Source organism: Anas platyrhynchos, chromosome 1, assembly GCF_047663525.1.
Source record: "Anas platyrhynchos isolate ZD024472 breed Pekin duck chromosome 1, IASCAAS_PekinDuck_T2T, whole genome shotgun sequence".
NCBI classification, from domain to species: domain Eukaryota; kingdom Metazoa; phylum Chordata; class Aves; order Anseriformes; family Anatidae; genus Anas; species Anas platyrhynchos.
In genome coordinates this window covers 35,003,295-35,025,440 of record NC_092587.1, presented here as the reverse complement: position 1 = coordinate 35,025,440, position 22,146 = coordinate 35,003,295, and the positions used below count along the sequence as shown (strand labels likewise).

At 41.4% G+C, this 22,146-nt stretch overlaps 1 protein-coding gene across 2 annotated transcripts in view; it reads right to left on the bottom strand.

Annotated features, from left to right (window-relative positions):
• MON2 (MON2 homolog, regulator of endosome-to-Golgi trafficking) overlaps positions 1–10,411 on the bottom strand; it is a 71,244-nt gene extending 60,833 nt beyond the window's left edge. The window contains exon 1 of one of the 2 annotated variants that reach the window (XM_027456469.3): positions 10,150–10,411. In XM_027456469.3, coding sequence (XP_027312270.2) covers positions 10,150–10,260 — 111 coding nt within the window. In that variant the 5' untranslated portion in view covers positions 10,261–10,411. The remainder of the gene's footprint in view (positions 1–10,149) is intronic. The other variant, XM_038173264.2, reaches the window with a different exon arrangement.
• Between the last annotated feature and the right edge of the window lie 11,735 nt (positions 10,412–22,146).

Genomic DNA, 22,146 nt, shown 5'->3' with positions numbered 1-22,146 from the left:
TCACTTCTCACAAGCAAAACCACCATAGAAGCCCTGCTGCAATGTGGCAACGCAGGTGAGCAAGGTGGGATGGGATCTGACAGCACTTTGTCTGCTCCACAGCGATCCCCACCCTCTTAATCTGGTGTAAGCGTGAATAAGCTACCCTGCCTTCACTGAGAAACAACACCGGTTGGCTACTTTTCCTAAGGGAAAGACAAGAAATTGTAATCCTGAATCTCCTTCTCATCAGTGGCCCTTTTCCCTTTGTCTTTTATGTTTCAGCAATCTTTAAAAGTTTTCAGAAAAGACTTTTAACAGGTTTTATGAAGAGTCAACTTGCTGATCTTCAAAGAAACTGGCGGCTCACAATTACAGCCAGAAGTCAGCACCTTTTTTATTTAAAACCAAAAATGGTATCACCACACAAACAGCCAGGCAAGTACTAATTTCTGCTAAGGACTGACTCAACTTTAAATATCTATATTTTACATGAGCTTCTCATTGGATAGTATTCTTACCAAAACACTATAAACCCCCAAATTCCCACCACAAGTGTACTGAATGGCTATCGATGTTTCGATTATATGCTCAGAGCAAACTGCTGTCTCCAGAGATATCAAAATTGCCACCCAAGTTTTCGATTCCTCTCTTTTGAAAGGAAAAGCGTTCAGTGCTTTCAGGTGTGATGGCCTGTGTTGGCATTCACATCATACTGTTTGCAAACCTTTTACTAAGATTGGATGAGAATAATATGTGTCATTACGGTCACTTTCACAGCCATTACGTGAAATAAAAAGAGCAATTTTTTCCTCTCTGTCGCTTTTTGCCTTTCTAACCAGAGCACTAACCCTATACCCAATAGCTTAGATAAGAGATTCTCCTGCCTAAAGTGCAGTTTCACATCAATGTTATTCCAGCTTGCTTTGCAAGAGCACATTCTGGACCATTACTGCACTGCACAACTATTATTTGGAAAAGGACACGCACACAAAAAGCTCCACAATAAACCAACTCCATGAGAGCACTCGAGTGTACCACTTCTGTGGGAAAAAGCACTGTACCTTCCTTCCACGTTTTTATCCTCCTCCTCAGCAGTACAATCCCTGCTCAGACCATTCCCTTTCACACACACTTACTCCATCTGTGATTTAAACTGGTGAAGTTAGTCCTGGTCTGACAAAGACTCTCACAGGGAATTATTATATTGGATGACTTCATGTGCTTGGATTAGAGCTCGCTCACATTTCACTGGTTTGGAGCAAAAGTACAGCAAGGCCTTTAATGCCATCTCCTATAGTATTCTTATAGTCGGATCAGACAGTGGACAGTAAAGCAAGTGGAAAACTGGCTAAATGGTTGAGCTTGAAGGGTTATTACAGGTGGTATGAAATCCATCTGGCAACTAGTTACTAGTGGTTCTCCTCGGGGACAGACAGTGGGGCTAACGCCATTTAACATCTTTATTAGCAGCCCAGGTAATGGAATAGGGTGTGCAGACAGGTATCCCCTCCCATATAGTGGAAGGTGGGTTTCTATTCAGAGGAACCCAGCCAGGCTGGTAGGAACCTCATGAAATTCAACATGGACCAACGCAAATTCCTGCACTTGGGAGAACAGCCCCACACACCCGTAGAGGCTAGGGGCTGACCAGCTAGACTGATTCTCCAGCCTTGCAAAAAATAACACAGGGGCTCGGTGTACAATGAAGAGGAACGTGAGCCAGCAGCAAGCCCTTGCCACAAAGGTGGCCAACTGCACCTTGGGCTGTATGAGCAAGTGCTGCCAGCAGGCTGAGGGATGGGGTCTCCCCCTCGCTCCTGCCCTTGTGAAAGTGTTGCTGGAGTACAACGCGCAGCTTCGGGCTCCCCACACAGACACTGACATGATGGGGTGAGATGGTCAGGGGGTGGAGAACAGTATATGAAGAGATGATGTGAGAGTTGCATTCGTTCAGCCTGGAGATGACAAAGTTAAGGGGAGAGCTTGTTAATGCCTACAACTCTTGTTAATGCCTACAACCACTAATGGGAGGCTGTGGACAATGTGCACCTGTTGCAATCACTGCTCAGAGGTGTACATCACTGGATATATGTACAAGAAGAGAAAGAAAGCAGGTAAAACTAAAAACAGTAATTATTTCAAGTCACTTCTAACTCTGTAATTCTCACACAAGTTTCTCACTATAAATTGAGGACTGCATTTCAATAAACTGCTTTCACTATAGCAAAACCTTCCTACAAAAGCAGCAGCAGCTAGTTTTTCAACTTTAACTTTGGAATCTGTGATTTGTATGAACCATTAAACAGCCCTCATTAAACAAGAAGTTATTATGAACTTGAAACTGGAAAGTATATCACCTTTATTTCACATTTAGAGACAAGAAATTGCAGCAGATGGTCAGTCCCTATTTATATACAAATTAATTTCTTTAACTGTTCACACTTAGCCTGGAAATAAAATTGTTCTGGTTTATTCTACATCATGATCTACTAGCACTCAATGAAGGCAATAATTAGTTTACATTTCCAGCCCCAAGAACAGGGACTACAGTTGGAGATATCAAACTAATTCATGCTAGACTTGACTCTGCTCAATGATGGTGCCAGTCTCAACTACAGGAACTCCAATGGCAAGAAAAGAATACAAGCACTACTTGATTCTACTATACACTTTCTCCACCAATTCAAGATATGATATTGCAGATTTTTTTTTATTATTATTAACAAAAAATTTCAACTCCAGTTTCTGTGCAACTATGTTAGTTGCCCTGATGTTAGAAGTAGCTATTTCACTTGACTGGAACCGTTACTCCTCTGGTCCATCAATCTTCTGAAATTGTCAGTTTGCAGCATCAGCAGCCAATTCGGGATCCTGAAGGTTAATCAGCAGTAATGCCAGGAGAGGTGCCAGCATTATCTAAATTGCTTCAGAGATGATACCTCTGGAGGTAACACACTTGACGTGAACGTAGAGGTAAAGATAATGCAACGCCAACATTTTCCATCAGGAGTTTTCATTGACAATCGAAATACACCTCAGCTTGAAAGCCATCACATATAAATCAATAGAACAAATCAGAGCGAATAACACACAACAATCCATTACTGAACAGCAATGATGGAGACAGAGGTGAAAAAAAAACAAACAACCAAGACTTGACACAGAAGAAATACACCTAGTTAGCAACAAATTCTTAAGTTACACTTCTCTCTTGCACAGTAACATAGAATCAGGATTTACCCCATATTTAGTTTTGTATTGTAAGTACAAATTACAGTAATATTACACCTATATATAGCGTACAGACATCTTCACAGTGCCCACGTCAAGCATTCATGCGTTTCTGAGAGACCCCTTAAGTAGAACACAAGTGACTATAAGTCACTGGAACACAGCACTTGAATTTTCATGATATACTTTTGTCACAACACTCATCAGCACATGAAAACCTGTTTCAGAGGTTTAGGAGTTTGAACTTGAAGTTCAAGCTAATTCTGCCTTCAGCTTGTCAATCAGAACAGACTGCACTAGGAAACCTCTGCGGCATCACCACAAATAGGAGATTCGATCACCTAGTCACTGCAGGCCCATGACAGCGATGGCTCTTTGCCTGGCACCTGGTGAAAAGAAACAACATTTAACATTTTGGGCTCAGGCAGAGAGCTCGAGTCACCAAGTATTTCCAATTTCTGCTACAGGTTTCCTGTTTAGCCTTCAGGAAGCCAAGGGATGTAGGCAGGGATTCAGTCAGGGATGAAGGTCACAAATTTAAGCATCTAGACTTGCACTGCACTGGAGATGGTTTAAGGAGAGGCTTCAAGAATTAAGGAGCACTCAGCTGGGACTAATCCAGCCGACCCCCTAGGACGGGCTCTGTGCAGTCACCTAAGCTTAGACCTCCGTATCTAAGACAGCTGCATGCAGACGGAAGGCCCGTGTTCTTCTGGACTACCTGCTGGAAGCCAAGCAAGAAACATCGTGTGGCAAAGATACATGAACGTGTTGGTGACAGACTAACCCAATCCCCTGGCCATGCTCCACGGACCGTATCTCCGTAACACAGAGACCCTGTACAGTTGGTGAAGGAAGCTTAGACACGCACAGCTAGGCACCTGCTCTGAAGTCTACCTTGAAAAGCTTACAAATAGACTGAGGCACGGAAAATATCGCTCGCATACTCATTCATTAAATTGTAAGGTATTACATGATGGGGGAAATGGGTCTATAATCATAGTGCCAGCCATTCTTGAGAACATGGTATTTCTTATCACAGATTAAAATGATGATATGAAACTTCAAATTTTCAAGTACTGAAACTCAGAACACATTTGAATAGATGGCAGTCCCCTAGAAACACAGCAGTACATTTTTTAAAATAATGTTGAAAAAGTATTACTGCATCTAGATCAATATTGAAGAAAAAAAACATTGCAAAATTGATGGATCCCAAACATGAAGCTGACCGAAGTGGCAACTGGTAAAGGTTAAGCATTACAGAGGAAACGTAGGAAATATCAGCACTCACCTGTTGCAAGTTATCAGCTCAGCTACTGGCTGGCAACCAAAGAATGCCACAGAAAAATTTCCAGTCACATGCACGAGACATATGTTTGAGTGCAAGCTACCAAATTTTGACAACATGCATTTTACAGCCCACTTGCTCTATTTCAAATGAACCTTCAAACTGTTAGATAAGTGAACACCCATTAAAGCAAACAAACAAAAAAATCACCTCTATAGAGTGCTTGCATCTTTCCGAACTAATGCCGTGAAGACATGAAAATTAACCGACCTTGAAAGCTCACTATAGTTTAGGTTCCCTGTGGACTGTAACTTCAGAATTATTTAATTCATTTTAGTAGCAAAATAAAGCACAAAACCCAACAACTTCATTACTACTGTAAGGAATGGTCTATGTACAAAGATCTGTTCTTTGCCTGGTCTGTGTGATTCTTGCCTTTTTACTGCAAGACCAGCACGAACACAGCTCTCAGAAACCCGTCAGTGCTCACAACGCATCAAAGTGCCTCAGAGACCCACATCACAAGGCATCCCAGCACACCTCTTTCTTCCTCAGCCTCCTCTGATTTGTGTCCTACACTACATTCAACAAACTTTCTGAAGTGTTGTTACTGTTACAGAACAAGCAAGTTTTAAAGTTTGACCATTAGCTTTTATTTTAAACTGTTCCTGACAGCTGCCTTAGGAACCTGAGTATCCCTTAACGTTAACACCCACTGAACCGCTCTGCATCTTTTTAACATGCATTTCCATTCTGCAATACAGACGTGGTTTCATAATTACCCACTGACATCAGAGAGACTCCCTAGCAAGGCAGGCTTCCAAACGAGTGTTTTGGTCTTAGCCCTAAGATGTGCTCATTATCAGCGTTTCTTTGCAGAAGCAGACGGATTTAACCCAGCGAAGGGAGCTGCCACGTGGATCTTGATGGGCAGGAGTGGACGACAGGGAAGAACTAAAGCTGTGTTCACAGGGCACAACAGACAGCCCCTCCAAAAGGAGGAAAAAAAAAAAAAAAAACACATCTATTTGCTCCACAATTAAAGAATTTTAACAAGTTTGTTTTATTCAGAAATTGCTCAAACCTTTTTAATTTTCACTCAAGTAACTTAATACTGTTGGTTGTCTGCAAGTAGGCTTATTAATAAAAGGAAAACGAAATTGCAAAATTGGATTCTGTTATTTTTCCTAGATACAGCAGATCTATTTACGACACTGTCCCCAAAATACGTCAGTATGCCAAAGGTGTACAAAACTCAATAAATAGTTCAACAACAGCAATCCTGCTCCATCTCAAACACAGGTCTGGAAGAGAAACAGCACAGAGGAGGATATCAAAAGCTACCTTTCAGGAGTCTCTGGAGGGCACTTCAACTGACCGAAGCATTCAAAGGGTAAAAAAAAAAAGCAATGCTGCTCTTCCAACAGCCACATAAGGCCGAGGGGAGTTGAACACTATTCCTTTTCCAGACATAGTGCTCCAAAGTACTCCAGCAGCGAACACCCTAAACACACAGACGCCACACGACCACCAAGCACGCTCCTGCCCCACCAGGGCAAGTGTGTTCATAACTGTGCAGAGCTGATCATATTTGTTAGCTATTTATTTATAAAAAAAAAAAAAAAAAGTCGGTTCACTTAAACAAACAAGCCAACCCACTTCAACCTAGCAACTACGAGCCTATTAAGACCTATGTACCAAGGCGTTAGATATGGCTGAAACAAATCTGGGCTTCAGGGCGACTAGAACTTTTAGTATGCTTATTTTACCCCTTTCTGCTCACTTAACTTCTGCTTAATAAAAATATTTTTCCTAACATTTCTAAAGTTTCTCGCCATGTGAAACCGCTTACCCAACTCAGATGCAACTTACTGAGGAGTATTTTCATCCAGTACACAAATCATATTCCAAAAGTTAAAAAGACTTGTTTTACTCAAGTTTTTTTTTTTTTTTTGTTAAATTCAGCCATGAAGTACATCACAGAATGGTTTGGGTTGGAAGGGACCTTAAAGCCCACCCAGCTCCAACCCCCTGCCATGGCAGGGACACCTCCCACCAGCCCAGGTTGCCCAAAGCCCCATCCAGCCTGGCCTTGAGCACCTCCAGGGATGGGGCACCCACAGCTGCTCTGGGCAGCCTGTGCCAGGGCCTCACCACCCTTACAGTAAAGAATTTATTTCTTAAATCACAAAGGATGACAGCACAAACTCTGATAAAGCCAGCTTCCCGCACGCCCAGCACAGGACACCGAAAGTTCAGTCACTAACAGGTTGAAACAGCCTGTCGAGCTCCGCAGGGGTACCACACACTTCAGTCCAGAGTCAGAAGCTAAGCACTGCAATGCTCTAACACGGAGCAAAGTTTAGAGCCCAGAGTATTAAAAACAAGAGAATTAAGAGCTACACAATTCTGTTCTCTAGGAGAAATGTCAGATTACTTAAGATAACAGGAGCGTGACTGATGCTGGTACTAAAGACTGCTTCAGCCTCTGTAATTTCAAACTCCAAAGATACTGCTTAATTCACACTCGCCCTGACAGTTTCTCTCCCATCCCAGGCTGGCGTCCACTTTTACAACTGGGAAATGGAAACAAACTGTGAAAATAAGAATACGTTTTTTTTTCCAGCAGCGTCATTCCTTGTACATCTGCCAGTATAAGCAGATTTGGCACACAACAGATGTTACCAGCAAATCACTCTTCGGTCACCACGTACACGTATAACTTTCATGCCTACTGCACTTCTGTAGTCAGTGCTGAAGTATCATGCAGGACTTCATGCACCTATCCAACAGAAGCAGGTGAGAACACCTATCAATGAACAGGTGAGGGTCTGGAATCAAGCAGTAATAACTATTTGCTGCACTTCTGAGAAACAGTAAGACTACGACATTAATTAGTCCCCAAATATTGCCAGCAACACAATTTCAAACCCAGGGATTCTTGGTGGAGCTCACATTTTACATCCCAAGTGACATCACCTGGGAAAACCAACTGTTGTGCTCACAGGCATGATTTGTCACACAGAGCAAAGATGAGGTGTGGACTCCATTTGCATGGAATAATAATGGATGTACACTCCATTATTTCTTAATTAAAAACAATATGCTAACTAGAGGGAAAGAAGTTTTCCTCATAATTGTGTCATGAGTTTAACACTGAGAGAGAGAAAATATACATATAAATTCAAGGTTTCTTGACAGATTATCAAACTGTCATCATCAACCTTAGAAGCTACTGTTAGGTGATCAGACTTACAACTACATGATTTCCACATAAATATGATTTACAAAAAAAAAACAACAAAAAACTCAACTTTACAGACTCAGAAGTAATTGAAAACTAGGAGATGAAAGCGCTGAAAACAGTGAAGAGCTCAAGTTCCATTTCCGACAGGGTTTGAGACCTTACTTCAGTCTTCTAACAGAGGATAAGATCTCAATGCTACAGACTTCAATAGCCGTCCCCTTCTGCTGGCACGCCCCAAAATCCCATAAAGCTCTTCAGCTGTGTCATCTGCTTGCCTGTTCAAAGAAACACTTCAGTGTTTTGGTCTCTTTGTACCTAATAAATACAGCATTAGTTCTGAATAACATATGCATTAGAAGCACCATGAAAAACTGAAACCTAAAGCCCTACTGAATTAAACAGACGCTAAATCATTTGAGCAACAAGTAGGTTTGAGAACTACACCACTACTTTTAGCAGCAGCAAAACTGTCAGCTACTTTCACTTTGCAGAATTTTAATAATATTAATAAAATAAATGAAGCAGACATCTGTGATTTCAGAAAGGGGTGACCGTACCAAATAGCTGTGAGCAAAGCTTTAGATTACCTCAAATACTGAAAGGACTATCAGAAGCAGTTTACCTGCATGAAGTAGCTATCAAATGTAACCAGCAACTACAGCAGAGCTCAAACCTATAGAAACACTCCTAGCCCAAAATTAAGCTATGACAGTAGGACAGCTTTTCAATGTTACACGGAAGCATACATATTAGCTGCAAGGTAAGCTCATAAACTACACTGGAGGCAGTGGTTGTAAGAAGAGTTTAATTACACTGAAAGTATAAGCTGAGATTATAACTAGTAGAAATTTACTTTAAAAAGCCTATGTTTAAATGCAGTTCAAAAAGCTGGTGCTGCTCCAAATCAGTTGGAAGAGCATGCCATTCCTCTGATGGCTCTAGCCAAATCTAATCACGAGCAGAACAAGTGCATGTAATTAAAATACCTGTCCAGCAGCTGCTGTTTGAGAGGAAAGAAGGATATTTGTTCCCTTAGAGGTGGGGGGAGGCTTCCAGATGCAAGGAAGTCGGAGCATTTCCTGCAACCGCTGTGCCGTCCTCCTGCAGGAACTGCTGCTCACCCAGACCTCCACAGGAGGCCACGACTCGGAGCGGCACAAACTCCCCCTCTCTGCAAACACCTTTCTGCACTGTTCTGTAAAGGAAACCTACCTGAACTCCAGGCAATGCAACAACTTCATTCAAAACACTTCATTAACAAAGAAAGCAACACAACTTTCCGCCGAAGTATAAACAAAAATACGAAAGTCATACTTGCACGTGAACTGTAAGTGTGCTAAACACAAACCAGGAACTGCACATGCAGTGGCTATCCTTACCCACAGCACAGCAAATATAATGAAGTGATATTAAAAACACTAACTTAAGGATTATCTTGCCCATCCCCTCCATAGATCTTGAAGACAGTAAACACCATCACAGGGGGGAAACTTGTTCAGAGACTGAACAACTTCTTTGGAGTCCCACAGTTTGGAGACCGTGGAAGAAGCACCCCAACCCGCCCCCAAAACACACAGATTTCTGTCCAACAGACTGCCACATTTCTTGCCTTCGTATGACAACATCCTATTCCTCAAATCACACGGGCAGTCCCCTGTGACTTATAACCACAGGTATCATGCCCTGCTACGGTGCGTGTGCCTCCGAGCCTTTCCCAGCGAGCACAGTCCATTCGTTTCAATTCATCTGCTGAAGCACGTAATGCTTTACGGGACATTAAATACGCTATCACTTAATTGGAGCAACTGTCAGATTACAGACATAATTACTTTCTTCCAAACTGGCAGAGGCTTTTTAATATTTTCCCAGTTTCCCCTGTGGTTTCAGGGTATAACCCCAGTCAATATATCAGCGTTTTTCCTTCAAAGATATTTTCCAAACCGACCAGTGACCGACTGGGAAGGAGCTGCGCTGCCTGCGTGAGGAGAGAGCCACGCAGTTACGATGTGTGCATCAAACGAGGGGAAACTGGACTTTTTTCCCTCTGCTTTCAAGCACCCCTCCTCCTTCAGCCCCCTGACCTCAGGACGAGAGCCGGCAGCGAGCCGGCACGGGCAGCAACTCTGACAGCTGAGCCCGGGCTCCGTGGGCTGCGGGCGGCTGCAGGGGGCACCCCCAGACCCCTGCCCGCCTCCCCCCGGCGACAACACCTTCCCCGGGGCCCCCTCCGGGGGTTTGGGGCCGGAGGATGCGAGGCCGCCAGCCCCAAACTTTATCCCCGGGCTCCTCCGGGGGCCGCCGCGATCGCTTCCCCCCGCCCGGCGCCGCCTCCCCCCTCCTGCCTCCTGCCCCCTGCCCCCGGCCCGCGGCCGTCAGGGCGGGCCCGGCCGCTCCTCACCTCCTTGACGGGGGGAAATTTCTTGCGGCACTCGAGGCTCAGGCCCCGCAGGTCGCCCTGCATGTTCTCCAGCAGCTTCTTCACGGCTTCGGGGCTGCTGGTCCCCGACATGGCGGCGCCAGGGCCGGGCGCTGCTGCTGCTGCTGACGGGGACCGGGCAGCGCCTGCGGCTCCGCGGCCCCGGCCGACACGTCCGCGCCCCACACCGGAACCCGCAGCCGCGGCCCCTTCCCTCCCTCCTCCCTCTTTCCTTCCTCCTCCTCCTCCTCCTCCTCTTTCTCCTCCTCCTCCTCCGAGCCACCGCCTCCCCGCTCCCACAATGCCGGGCGCCGGCAGCGCGCCGCGTCAGCCCGGGGGCGGGGAGAGCAGCGGGCCGCGGCCTCCTCCCGGCCGGGAATTTGGGGCAATTACGAGGTGTTTTGGTTCAAACGCTGTCCCCCGAAAACACACGCAGAAAGGTGTCCAGCCGCCAGCCGTTGGTTTTCGTAATGCTCCCCGCGAAACCTCAGGCGCCGCAGCGGGATGGGGCTGGCTTGGGGCTGCTCTCGGAGGGAGCGGTTAAATTTCACAAAATGTCCCTCTTGCAAGAGCGATTTCTCCACATTCTGCTTGCTGTGCGTCCTCAGCCTCAAAGGCTGTCTGCCTGCAGTGCAGGGCGATCCTGTTCTAATTCCCTACTTCCACGGAACCGAGAACTTCTTCACCTGTAGTCCATACTTCATACCATAAGAGTCCTGGAAAATTGTCAAGCAAAATGGGGGATAACATTTTACTTGAAATAATTCTATTTTAAATAATGGATTGTCTTCAAACTGTCCTGAAGCCTCCAGTTTTATCCAAACAGTGTTCTAAGATGGTGTTTCGTCTTCTGTGCCTGCCCCTTTCAATGAAAAAAGGAAAATAAATTGTCACAAATTTGAGCAGTTGGTGTTCATTTACTATGATCCACATTGCAAACCATACCATAAACAGGCTGCCAATGTTATTATTCTTAGTAAGCACATCCATCTGTAGATGCAAGTCTTCAGGTATGCAAAAAGTGCAGGATTGTTTGATAGCTAACTTGTTTTAAGATCAGTTCCTTCAGGTAAACAGTTCAGGATTTCACCAATACGTGCAGTCAAATAAAAACCAGGAGTCTACAGCATTTTAAAGATTCAAAATGCATCTATTCATGTATTCTCAAATACTTTGATTTTTATATGTTTAATTTTAAAACAAACAGAAAAGTCTTTTCAGTAGAACTATTTATGTGCCTAATGAGTAGGGATTTTCCTAAGGATTTTCCTAAGCGCTTACAGTTGGGGCTTCAGTCTCAGAGGCAGTTCACAGCCCAATCCAAATACCTCGATAAGAAGCCTGGATGGTTTGCTTGGAGAATGAGGAAATTAATTAAGTCAATTTATGACTGTGCATAGGTATTTCTTAAGTAAGTTTTAATTGTTTACTTCCTTTTTGTTGTTTGGACATTTCCACCTGGGTGTTTTGGACAATTGACTGGACACGGTTAGCTGTGGGCCTGTCAGTACTCACCGAGTCTGCCTGTCTGCCAGAGTACAAATGAATAATTTGTTGTGGAATAAGGGTCTGTAAACTGTTTTATAATACTGCCTTTCTAAAGAAAAGGGACTGGGCATTTTGGGTAGAATTTGAATGAACATCTTGAGCTAGGGTTTCACGCTTTTATTATTATCCCAATAATCAAAATGAGGGAGATGAGCAAGAATGTCATGTAGCCATAGGACCCTATTAACAATTGTGAGACAAGTAAGAAGAATTGAGATTAATCACATTTAAAGGAAGCAAATTAGTATGTATTAGATCGTATGTATGTACTTCCTGCAGACCTTGTTGTTAGCTTAATGAAACAAGAATACTGTAAACAGCCAGTTTAGGTGGGGGACTACTTTTACATTGTGAATGCCTGTTCAACTAACGTATATGGAAGATAGATGACTTTAATCAAAGCCATAGCAGTTGATTTTCCCTTCTTCACAGAATAATGCCTTACTTCTGAAGTAAAAGTACCGAAATAATAGACTATTACTGCATTGGAGTAAAATTGACAAGATGATGTTACACGTCTCTTAGGAGTAAAAGTTTTATGCGTTGTTTGTGTTGTAATTAATACTGTTTGTGTGAAATGATGGTTTCTTGAATAAAAAAAAACAAAACAGACTATTTAACAATGTTAATTATTTTTATAATGTCAGCTCATATCTGCTGATTATCTGTCTTTTCTTATTGCAGATGTGTATTGCCATAGAACTGGAAGCATGCCACAGGCCTATCGTATTTGCAACACCTTCATGGCAACCCTTTCACCTCTATTAAATGTACCATCTAAAAACAATTTTAAGCTTTTTTTTTTTTTTTTTTTTTTTTTTTTTTTTTTTTTTTCTGGCTGATATTCCATCCTTTTTGCTAGTCTTAATTTGTTTGATGCTCAGTGTTGCAGATCAGGAAAAAGAGGACCATATGCTACTCTTTTCACACACAGAAAATATGAATGCATTTGAGTCTTAAAATAATTTTCTCATTACATTACATTAGGTTTATTGGTCTGTTGAGATTAATGAAAAAAGTCTTTTCTGTAGCTCTCCAGTTGTCTATTACAATGTATGGTATTTAGCTTTTAGTTGTCCCCTGTCCTCTCTGCAAATTAACAGCACCCTCCTTTATCTACGTCAAATGAAAACTGGACATAAAATTGTAATAGTACCCAACACACAGAACAAGAATTCAGAATTATTCTTAAAAAATCCTGTGACAGTGTAATCTGAGGAAATTTTTCTGCTACTTAAATTAAGATTATTATTTTTTAATATCACATTTTCTGCTTATACATGGTGACACAATATAAGCAGAAAAGTGATTCAAATCACAAGTGGAGCACTTCTGAATTTGCTGTGACCTGTTGTAATTCCAGGCTTCAGGTAACTGGGCATAAAATAATTTTAATAAACAACATGTCTATTAATTAAAGTTTGCTTTTTTTTTCAGGTTAAGTACAGTCTTCTGTGTATGTTCTCTGAAGGCTGTTGTGTGTTTGACATTTATGTCTCAGTAATTTAGTTTAAAATTTGTTCTATTTTAATTCTTTCACTTCTTGTCCTTTACGTTTCTCCTGCATTATCATTTCACCTGCTGGCCTTGACACTCGGTCTGATCAGTGTAGGCAGCCAAATACAACAGGATTGCTCACAGGTTTGGAGGTGAATCGTGTAAGTGTGTGCAGCATTGTAACCTCCTTCAGACTCGCTGAATACCAGAACTGGGAGCTGCACAGTTCCTGAATCTCAGGCATGTCTCTTAAACATAAGATGATCTTTCTCACCGCTTTGATGTACGCCTTTTGTAAGCGCAGATTAATTAGTTAAGCTAAAGCAGAGTGGTTAAACTAAACAAGTCAGGATCTTTGATCTCACCTAATCAGGTGTGAATGCTGCTTACTGTAGTAGCATGTCATTGCAATCAATATTATTGCACATACTCCTAACCCTAAGTAAAAATACTAGCCTGTCTTGATATGTTTTAAATAAGTCAATTTCTTTTCAAGTACCTTTCGAATCAGAAAGTAGAGCAGGAGAATTGGGACTTTTCCAAGGGCATGTTTTGACTAGCAAGTTAAAAATGCTAGTTAACCAGTTAAGCTAACTTTGTGTTGTGCTGTAATTATCATATTGTTGTTTGCTTTGGTACTAAATTGTATTATTTTGTGATGGGCAGTGGGTGATTGAAATCGTTCCCTGTAGCTTTATTGCCCTAATTACCAACAAAAACGCTCATGAGACCTATTGTGATTCATTCAATTACATCTCAGCACCACTGCTCGTGTTCATTCCAAGTGATGTGCATGCGTCCTTCTGATTCAATTAAAGATGGGATGGCACTCAGCTGTATTAATTTCAGGTGTCTACTCCTAGTTCTAATCTGTCCTGATAGGCATTTACAGATTCAGACCTTGAATACAGGAACAGGGTTCTGTTGCCACAGTGTACAGAAGGAAAACTGACAGATTTCAACATGTTAATAGAAGTGGCTTCATGTTGATAGGATGAATTGTAGTCTTTCCTCTGACTTTGTTTTACCCATCCACCTGTGTGCTTTTGTAACTGCTGTGAATCTATATGTAGTCACAGTACTAAACCATCTTCAGGATATGAGATACCATAAACTTATACACCATAAAGTAAAGGTGTCTGTACTCATTTCCCGTGCTTTTGCCACTGCAGAGTTGAGTTATGATGACGAAAAGTTTGCCTCATAGTAGATTGAACATAGATACTGATATCAAAAGGCAAACTTAAATTTTAAATTCAAAGAGTGAGGGATGGGTTAATACAAAATACTTCTTGTTGGCCTTTCTAAAAAAAATAAAAAAAAAATAAAACGCATTTTATTGCTCTGTGTAAGCAGAAACAAGCCCTGAAGACGTGCAATACTATGGGAACACTGTATAATCTCATTAAATTAGGAACACTAGAAGTTGGGCAAAAGACTATCTCTGTTGTGGCCACAAATGGGTTAAAAGCTGATGAAATATCCTGCCCTCTGGTACCTGTGGTTGTTTTTTTTGTTTTGTTTTGTTTTGTTTTGTTTTGTTTTTTAATGGAGTAACAGACTTGTTCCTTTAGGATATGGCTGTATTGGGAAGATAGATCTTCCAGTACACTGAAAAATATTTTCCAGCATGAGCTCCCCTTCCTGTGAGTTTAGGCTGTTGCTTTTTGTACAAATATGAGTGTGTGTTTACAGGCTATTACAAACTTTGTTTATATATTTTCCTGTTAACATACATTTTATTTTCTTTAGTCAACTGAAAGAGCAATCCCAGCTGTCTGCCGGTGACTCATCCTCTTTGTCATTTGCAAGCTCTCAGTAATTATCTTATATTATCTTTATGGACACTAACAAAAATGTGAAGTGGGAATGCCCAGAATATTACACCTATGACATGCATTAGTGATTCCCTACCAAGTTACAGCACAGTTGCTTCAGTCACTACATACAAATCTCAACCAGAGGCTTAGATGCTTTCCTGACTCCTGTGTAACCAGACAGCAAAGCTCTTTTTCCACTTTTTTTTGCTTGAATCTTGTCCAAACTGATTTTCAGATCAATGTGGTTTTGTTTGCTTGTTTGTTTGTTTGCATTGCCCTTTTGAGGACTGGTAATTGAATCAGGTGAACCTGTTAACATCTTTTCTGAGAAAGAACTGCTGTCCACTGCTGGAATTAATTTATTGCTGTCTTAGAGCTAGCAGTGTAACAGCAGACAAACAGATGCACAATATTCACCAGATCTTTGCAGCAGCTCCCATCCCCTTGGTACTTACAACTGAGGATAAGTCAGAATAGATTAAGTAACTTTTCCTGCTCAAAGGTATGTGGCTGGTCTGGGAAAAACAAACAAACAAACAAACAAAAACTTTGCACATTAAACTGAATCTGTATATTCCAAAATAATATTATTAATTAGATAACTGATTTATCTGTTCAGGTAGCACCTGTGAGTTTTCCCTAGAAGACAAGAAGCAAGAGCCAGCATGGTATGTGACATGGTGGATTCATGTGTTTTCTTCCTGCCAAATGTGGAATGTAGAAATACAGAAACTGTGATGGAGACTTTACTTGACAGTTCATTACACTGAAAACTCTAACGCTGAACATCACTGCTACCAGCTGAGCAATTAGCACAGCATGAGGCGAGGAGTAGAGGATGAAGAAACTTCAGCAATGTTGCACTTCTGATGAGAATTTACTGCAACCTCATGTCTGTTGTCAGGAATTTCACTTTAGAAACAAAGGCACAGATCTGTTGAAGCAAAAATAATCCTGATTCTTGCTGCGTGACTTGATCCAGCCTCTTCTTTACTGGACAGTGGGTTCAGCTGCACTCTCTGGAGAAGTCTTTTCCTGAGCATCTCATTCTGACTGCAGAGTGTGTAACATGAAATTGCCTGTCAGCAGTGTCAGAAATACACATTGTGCTGCAGTCTGTTTGTTTTGCTGCTCTCGCATCTATTTGCCAAGAGTCTCCCTGCATCTTTTTAATCATTTCCTTTTTATTTCTGTTTCAGCATGTATGAGAAATACAGAAACATTTCCAGACGCCTTGTAGCCTACAGGCAATCTACTAATCACAAAGCAGCAGCAGAGAGTAGAAGGGTGTTCCCCTGTGTAAAAATAATTCTTTTTGGCTGCTGCAGCAGAGAGAAAAAGCCACTGTGTGCTTTCCCCAGGCTTTCATGAATCCTTAAAGAAAATTGTTCCATATTGCAGCCCCAGGGCTTCGGAATGATACTATTACTGCAGGAGGGTTTCCATCTACTGAATGGCATAGTAGGGCCTTTGCATTGGGGGTGGCCTCCATCTGTGTCGCCAATGTTGCAGCAATGTCTACAAATACAGAAATTATCTATAAAAATAGACAAACTCACCTAAGTAGGACAGAGGCCAGCACACTATGTAGATATTTTTTTTCTTCTGACAATGCCACAGCTGTGCTGTGGGCACGACCAGCAGGACTCAGCATGGTCATGTACTTCTGAGCACCTCCAGAACAGTTCATCCCAAATACAGTGTGAGCACTCAGTTATTTTACAGGTGGCTCTTTCTATACAGCAGGGTTAGAGATTTCTCATGGAAGAGATCTTGATGCAGAGCTGTTCAGTACAGAGGCATTGTTTGGTACAGAGTGCAGACCTCTTCTTAAAACAGCCCTTTCTACATGTTTCATTCAAAGGACTTTGCCCTTTATACAAATATTTGCATAGCTGCCTGTGTGGTTGTGTTTATAAGCAGCATCTGAAAGAAATTTTGTTACTCAGGTTGAGCCAAAAGAGATAAACAGAATGAACACACTTCTCAGGGAGTTTGGAAGACATCCAAAGAAATCCAATCTTGAAGAGCCAAAAGCTTCCTTTGTAGTACACCGACTACACCGATCACTTTCACACGTATTTGGGATATGCATAGCAGATGAAGCAGGGCTGTACCATAGCAGGTGTCTGTATCCTGGGCTGGGTGCAAGCAGGTGTATAGGTAGCCAAGTATGCCTACATGCAGTAAGTTCATAACAATTACTGGCATTTTGAGAGCATTTCCAGAAGTTGCGTGGGGTATTTCCCAAACGGGAGGCTATTTTTGGTATTAGTTCACAGGGCACTGTGGATGACCTTGTTCGCCTCCACCTGCTGATGTGTGGATGGGTTTTGGCTGGCCGCTAGCTTGAGCATAGGGAATACCTGGTCTGAACACTCCCTGCTCCAAGCAGAACCAAGTCCCGGAGCTACTGAAGGGATCACTTAGTGGGTTCTGTGGGGAGCTCATCTGAAACTTGTGCAGCCAGTCTGAGCCCTTATTTCCCCTTTGGCAGCATAGTCATCGGTAGATTCCTACGGCCATCTATTTTTAGGGGTCTTACACCTCTGCTCTTGTCTTACCTAACAAAATCTCACCATGATCTAAGATCTGATAAACTTATCAGTTTATATTATATTTATAGATATATCAGTTTATATTATAGTTATAGAATAACAGCATGAACCAAAACTAGACAAATTCTCCATGAAATGGCTGTGCTCCTGATCAGCCCAGTCACGCTTGGCATGCAGGATACGCAGGTGGGCTTGAATGTCTTACCTTGCTGGAGGCAAGATCATAGAAAGCCAGGACCAGCCTTACTGACAGAGTTACAGCAGTGTTTCAAAGCACTTGACACTTCTTTATTTTTTCCCTTGAAGACATTTGGAGCCTTCCATTGTAAACCTGTTTTTCAAAACTATCCAATACTTGGACACACAAACTGCAGTTTTCTAGGTTAAGATTAAGTGAGGACTCGTCACATAGTATGGTTCTTCTGTTACTGTCTTATTTAAAAAATAATCTCATAATGTACAAGAATCACTTGTATGTCAATCATTTTTTCCTTTCAAGTAGTTTTCTGTATCTTTCACTAAGAAGTTAAATCCATTGCTAGAAACCAAGTTACTTTTGTTTTATTTCTCTACAAGGCAACTCATAGCTATCAAAGATGTTGGTATTTGCCTGTCAGTGACTTATTTTTTTTTATTCACAGGATGCTATTTGTTTGTTTGTTTGTTTTGTTTTTAGAATGTATTTGAAACCCCAGGCCCATCCCTATAAATATTCTACAGCTACTTTCTCATTACATTCATTTTTTCTGTTCATGTGTGGTTTTTTGCTTAATCCTGCCCATATCTCATCTGTGATTCATTGCCTTTATATACATTCACAGTTTTGTACCATTTCTTCCTCTTTGCTATGAGCTTTTTTTTTTTTTTTTTTTTTTTTGCCTTTCTACTAATGTACAATCTAATTGGATTACTTAATATGTTTGTTCAGGAATGGAGTAATGGAGTATGTAAATTTAAATTTTTAGGTCTCATTTGTTTACTTTTTAACAGCACATTTGTTCATTTTTTTGGAAGATTTTATGGATTAAATAAATTAAGTTGGTGTGTCTATACAGGCTTTTTATTTCAAGGAAAGAATTACATGTCAGTCAAATTCTAATAATATTGTCAAATGCTACAGGGAAAACTGAGATATTATAATCCATCACACTTAATATTAAGGGAGTAATTTGCATCATAAAAATGAGGTCTCTAAATGACAATCGCAGCCTGAGCGTGATGTTAACCAAACAGAAATCCAAAGGCTGTAGAGAGAAGATGCTTCCCACAGTGTGTAATTCTACAAACTTCTTTGATTTATCTCTTAATCTTCACCATCTTATTTAAAATTATTACCGAAATGTGTAAGGTTACATTTCCTGAAGACAACATCTAAGTCATCATTTCCTATAACAGAAATCAACATGTATGTCTATTTTCCTCAAATTCTATAAAAACAAATTAATTGAACAATTCGGAATAAATGTTTTATGAAGAAACTTCTATTGTCTCCATCCCATCAGTTGATCTTGGTTATTGTTTATTGTGAGCATCAGAAATCCAAATATTTGTATTACATTTCATCAAAACATTTCCACTGACTTTATTGCCCGGAAGTGTACTGGGCTGGTCTTAAAAAAAAAAAAAAAAAAAAAAAAAAAAAAAAAAAAGTCCTGAAAAATGTCTGAATCTGTGTTTCTGTTCTACAAACTCTTGTGCATGAGATTATTTGTGTTTGAGCTGCTGCTTTGTGAGTGTCTGAGGGTGAAAAACTTGCATGTGCTAATAGGCTTAACAAAGTTGCACAGAAGTCTAACAAGAACTGCAAATAATTTTTTTTTGCCCACACTCCAAGTTTCTCCTGTTTCCAAATCCTTTCAGCATTTATAAATACACCACAGCTGCTTAAACTGCTATAAACCCCCTACTGTAGTCAGGAGTGTATTGGAAAACCTTGCTGTCCATAGTTCTTTGATTCCAGGGGGCAGGGTGGTGGCACCTGGTGCAGGAACGTCTGGAGCAAACCCTGGGGTGCTGCAGCATGGGGACAACCTAGGGAAGTGCTTGTGGAGGCAGGGTGCCTGCTATGAGATGCATGTCACAGCCTGTCCTAAGGGGATTTCAACACTTACCAGCTGATAAACACACAGAGACATGTTCATCCGTATTCATGTTTAAGAACTGGACATCTGAAGACTGAACGAGGCGCCGTCTCAGCTTACTGCTTATGATCCTTGTCACTCAGGGCCAAATTACCCAGGCCACCAGCCTCACCAAATAAATAGGTCATTCAGACACTGCATTTAATTCACTGAGCAGCTATTAGGTCATGCAGAATCAGTCAACACGAGACATTATGTGCTTTATTCGGTTTTGCAATGCAACCGCAGCGCAGCAGTGCTGGGTAGCTTTTATTGACCTGCTTGCTTGTGGCTGACACCAAGCTTGTGGAAGCTGCTGCTTCACCCTGGATGGGGGAGCAGAACTACAACGGGATCCAAGTGCCCATTCCTCTCTACAGCAAGTTGCAGAAGGAAACAGGCACTATGTGAGCACTCATAAACCACGTCTTCCTTCAATACCACCGAGGAACATCTGTCTGAGTCGGCAGAAGACACGTTGTTTGCAGTAGCTCTTAATAAGTATAGATGGTTCAGAGTTACTAATTGCTGTCCCTTCTGTCTGAGCATTTTCTCCTCAGTCGAGACACATTTACACAACACCCCCAGAGCATTTTGTGTTTTGTAGCTTCAACAGATGTTAAAAACAAGCAAAACTCATTTGAATTCTATCCCCATGCTTTTCATTGTGTTTTAGAGAATGGTTTCCTGCCCTCAGACCCAGCAGCAGACTTTGTTTTGATAGCATGATTTGTAGTTTTAAATTTTTATTTCTGAGGACCCGTGTATTTTTCACCATGGGCATGTCTGCATCTGTCATTGTTCATTAACGGAAATTTAACAAAAATAGCTGCAATGCTCATCCAGCATTACAACAAAAGAACAAAAATGAAGGTACATCTGCCAGTTGGGGAAGTAACCTGGCCAAGTGTTATCTTTGGAAAACAACAAAAAAACAAAGCTCTCATTGGTCATGCAGACAGGATTTGGTAGAGCTTGATGAGTATGATTTATATTAATAGCAATAGTGCGGGGAAAAAAATATCTTTTTGTATCCTGAAGTAAGAGTACGGGTTTTATTCCCCAAGAAACAAATACCTACAATGCCAGTGAGTGAAGGCCTTGACTCAAACTGCATTGAGCTCAGAGGAAATAAATGCCTGCAGGTTCGGGCCTCCATTCAGAGCACCTCATAGATCTTGTAAGAGGTGTCACTTGGTGTGAACAGGCAAGAACATTCCTCTGACAAGAATGTGCTGTTTGCAGGTGCAGGGATATTTAAACTAGGGTAGATGAGGCAGATGGAGGTCTCCATTCTGGCACGGGTAGGGCTGGTGCCATCCCAACTGCCTCTCTACTTGGTCTAAAAGAGGTGTCCAGCCCAGATTTAACACACACACCCACATTTACTCTGGAGTTGTATCTTTTTTTTTTTTTTTTTCAGTATAATGTCTCCCAGGTTACATCTTACCATTTAAAAGGTCAAAACTCACGTGGTGTATTTTCCTAGGATCCTTACCACAGACTTAGGAAGACTGAACCACCCTCTTATACCTGCTTATGTATCCAAGGAGAAGTTCTTATGCTAGTTTTTCACACTGGAGCTCACATGGAATTACTTGTCCCCTAGGGCTGCACGAGATTTCAGGTATTTGCTACTTTCTGGGGTAGTAGCAAATACAGGTTATCACCCACGTTCTATAGCCATGATCTGAGTATTTCATACACTGAATAAGAACATTAGTTTTAGATCAAATGCCACCAATGTCTCCAGTAATGCCCCTATTCCACAATGATTTCCTAAGGAAAACTGTTTGGAGACTGCTGCTTGGTTCCTACTGTTTGGAAACGTATTGGGTGATACCACACGATATGCAATGTGAAATTTGGTATGATAATTAAGTGCCAAGCACTTATTCCAGGTGCACTTGGATTATAATATTCATCAATGCTAATTTGCACTTAAGAACACCATAATATCTAAAAGAAAAAATAAAAATAAGAAATAATGAAAAGTTTCCCATTAAGTTACATTGACTGACGTGAATTCTTTATCATTTGAGCCTTGCGTCAGCTTTTTGATGATGTGGCCCAGGAGGACTGTTAATGCTGCCTGGCATACAGTAACCCAGTTCATTCCCTACCTAATGGGATACCTGGCTACAGATTTGTAACATTTGTTTTCTTCCAGTGTTTCCATGCTATTCCAATATTTCATTTTTTTCCTGTGAGATTGCTCCCTCTGGATGTTTTAGGAGCATGCGGTGCCCCTTCACCACTGGAAATAAGAAAATGGAGCTGTTTTCACAGTTTGTTTACCCAACCAAGGAAAAGAACGAAAAATCTGAAGGGAAAGAGCAGTTTGCCTGCACATTAAGAATATACTTATTCTGTCAAATATAGCTTTTGTATTAATTGTGTCTTACTACATTTGTAGTGATTTTCTTTGTCAAAGTA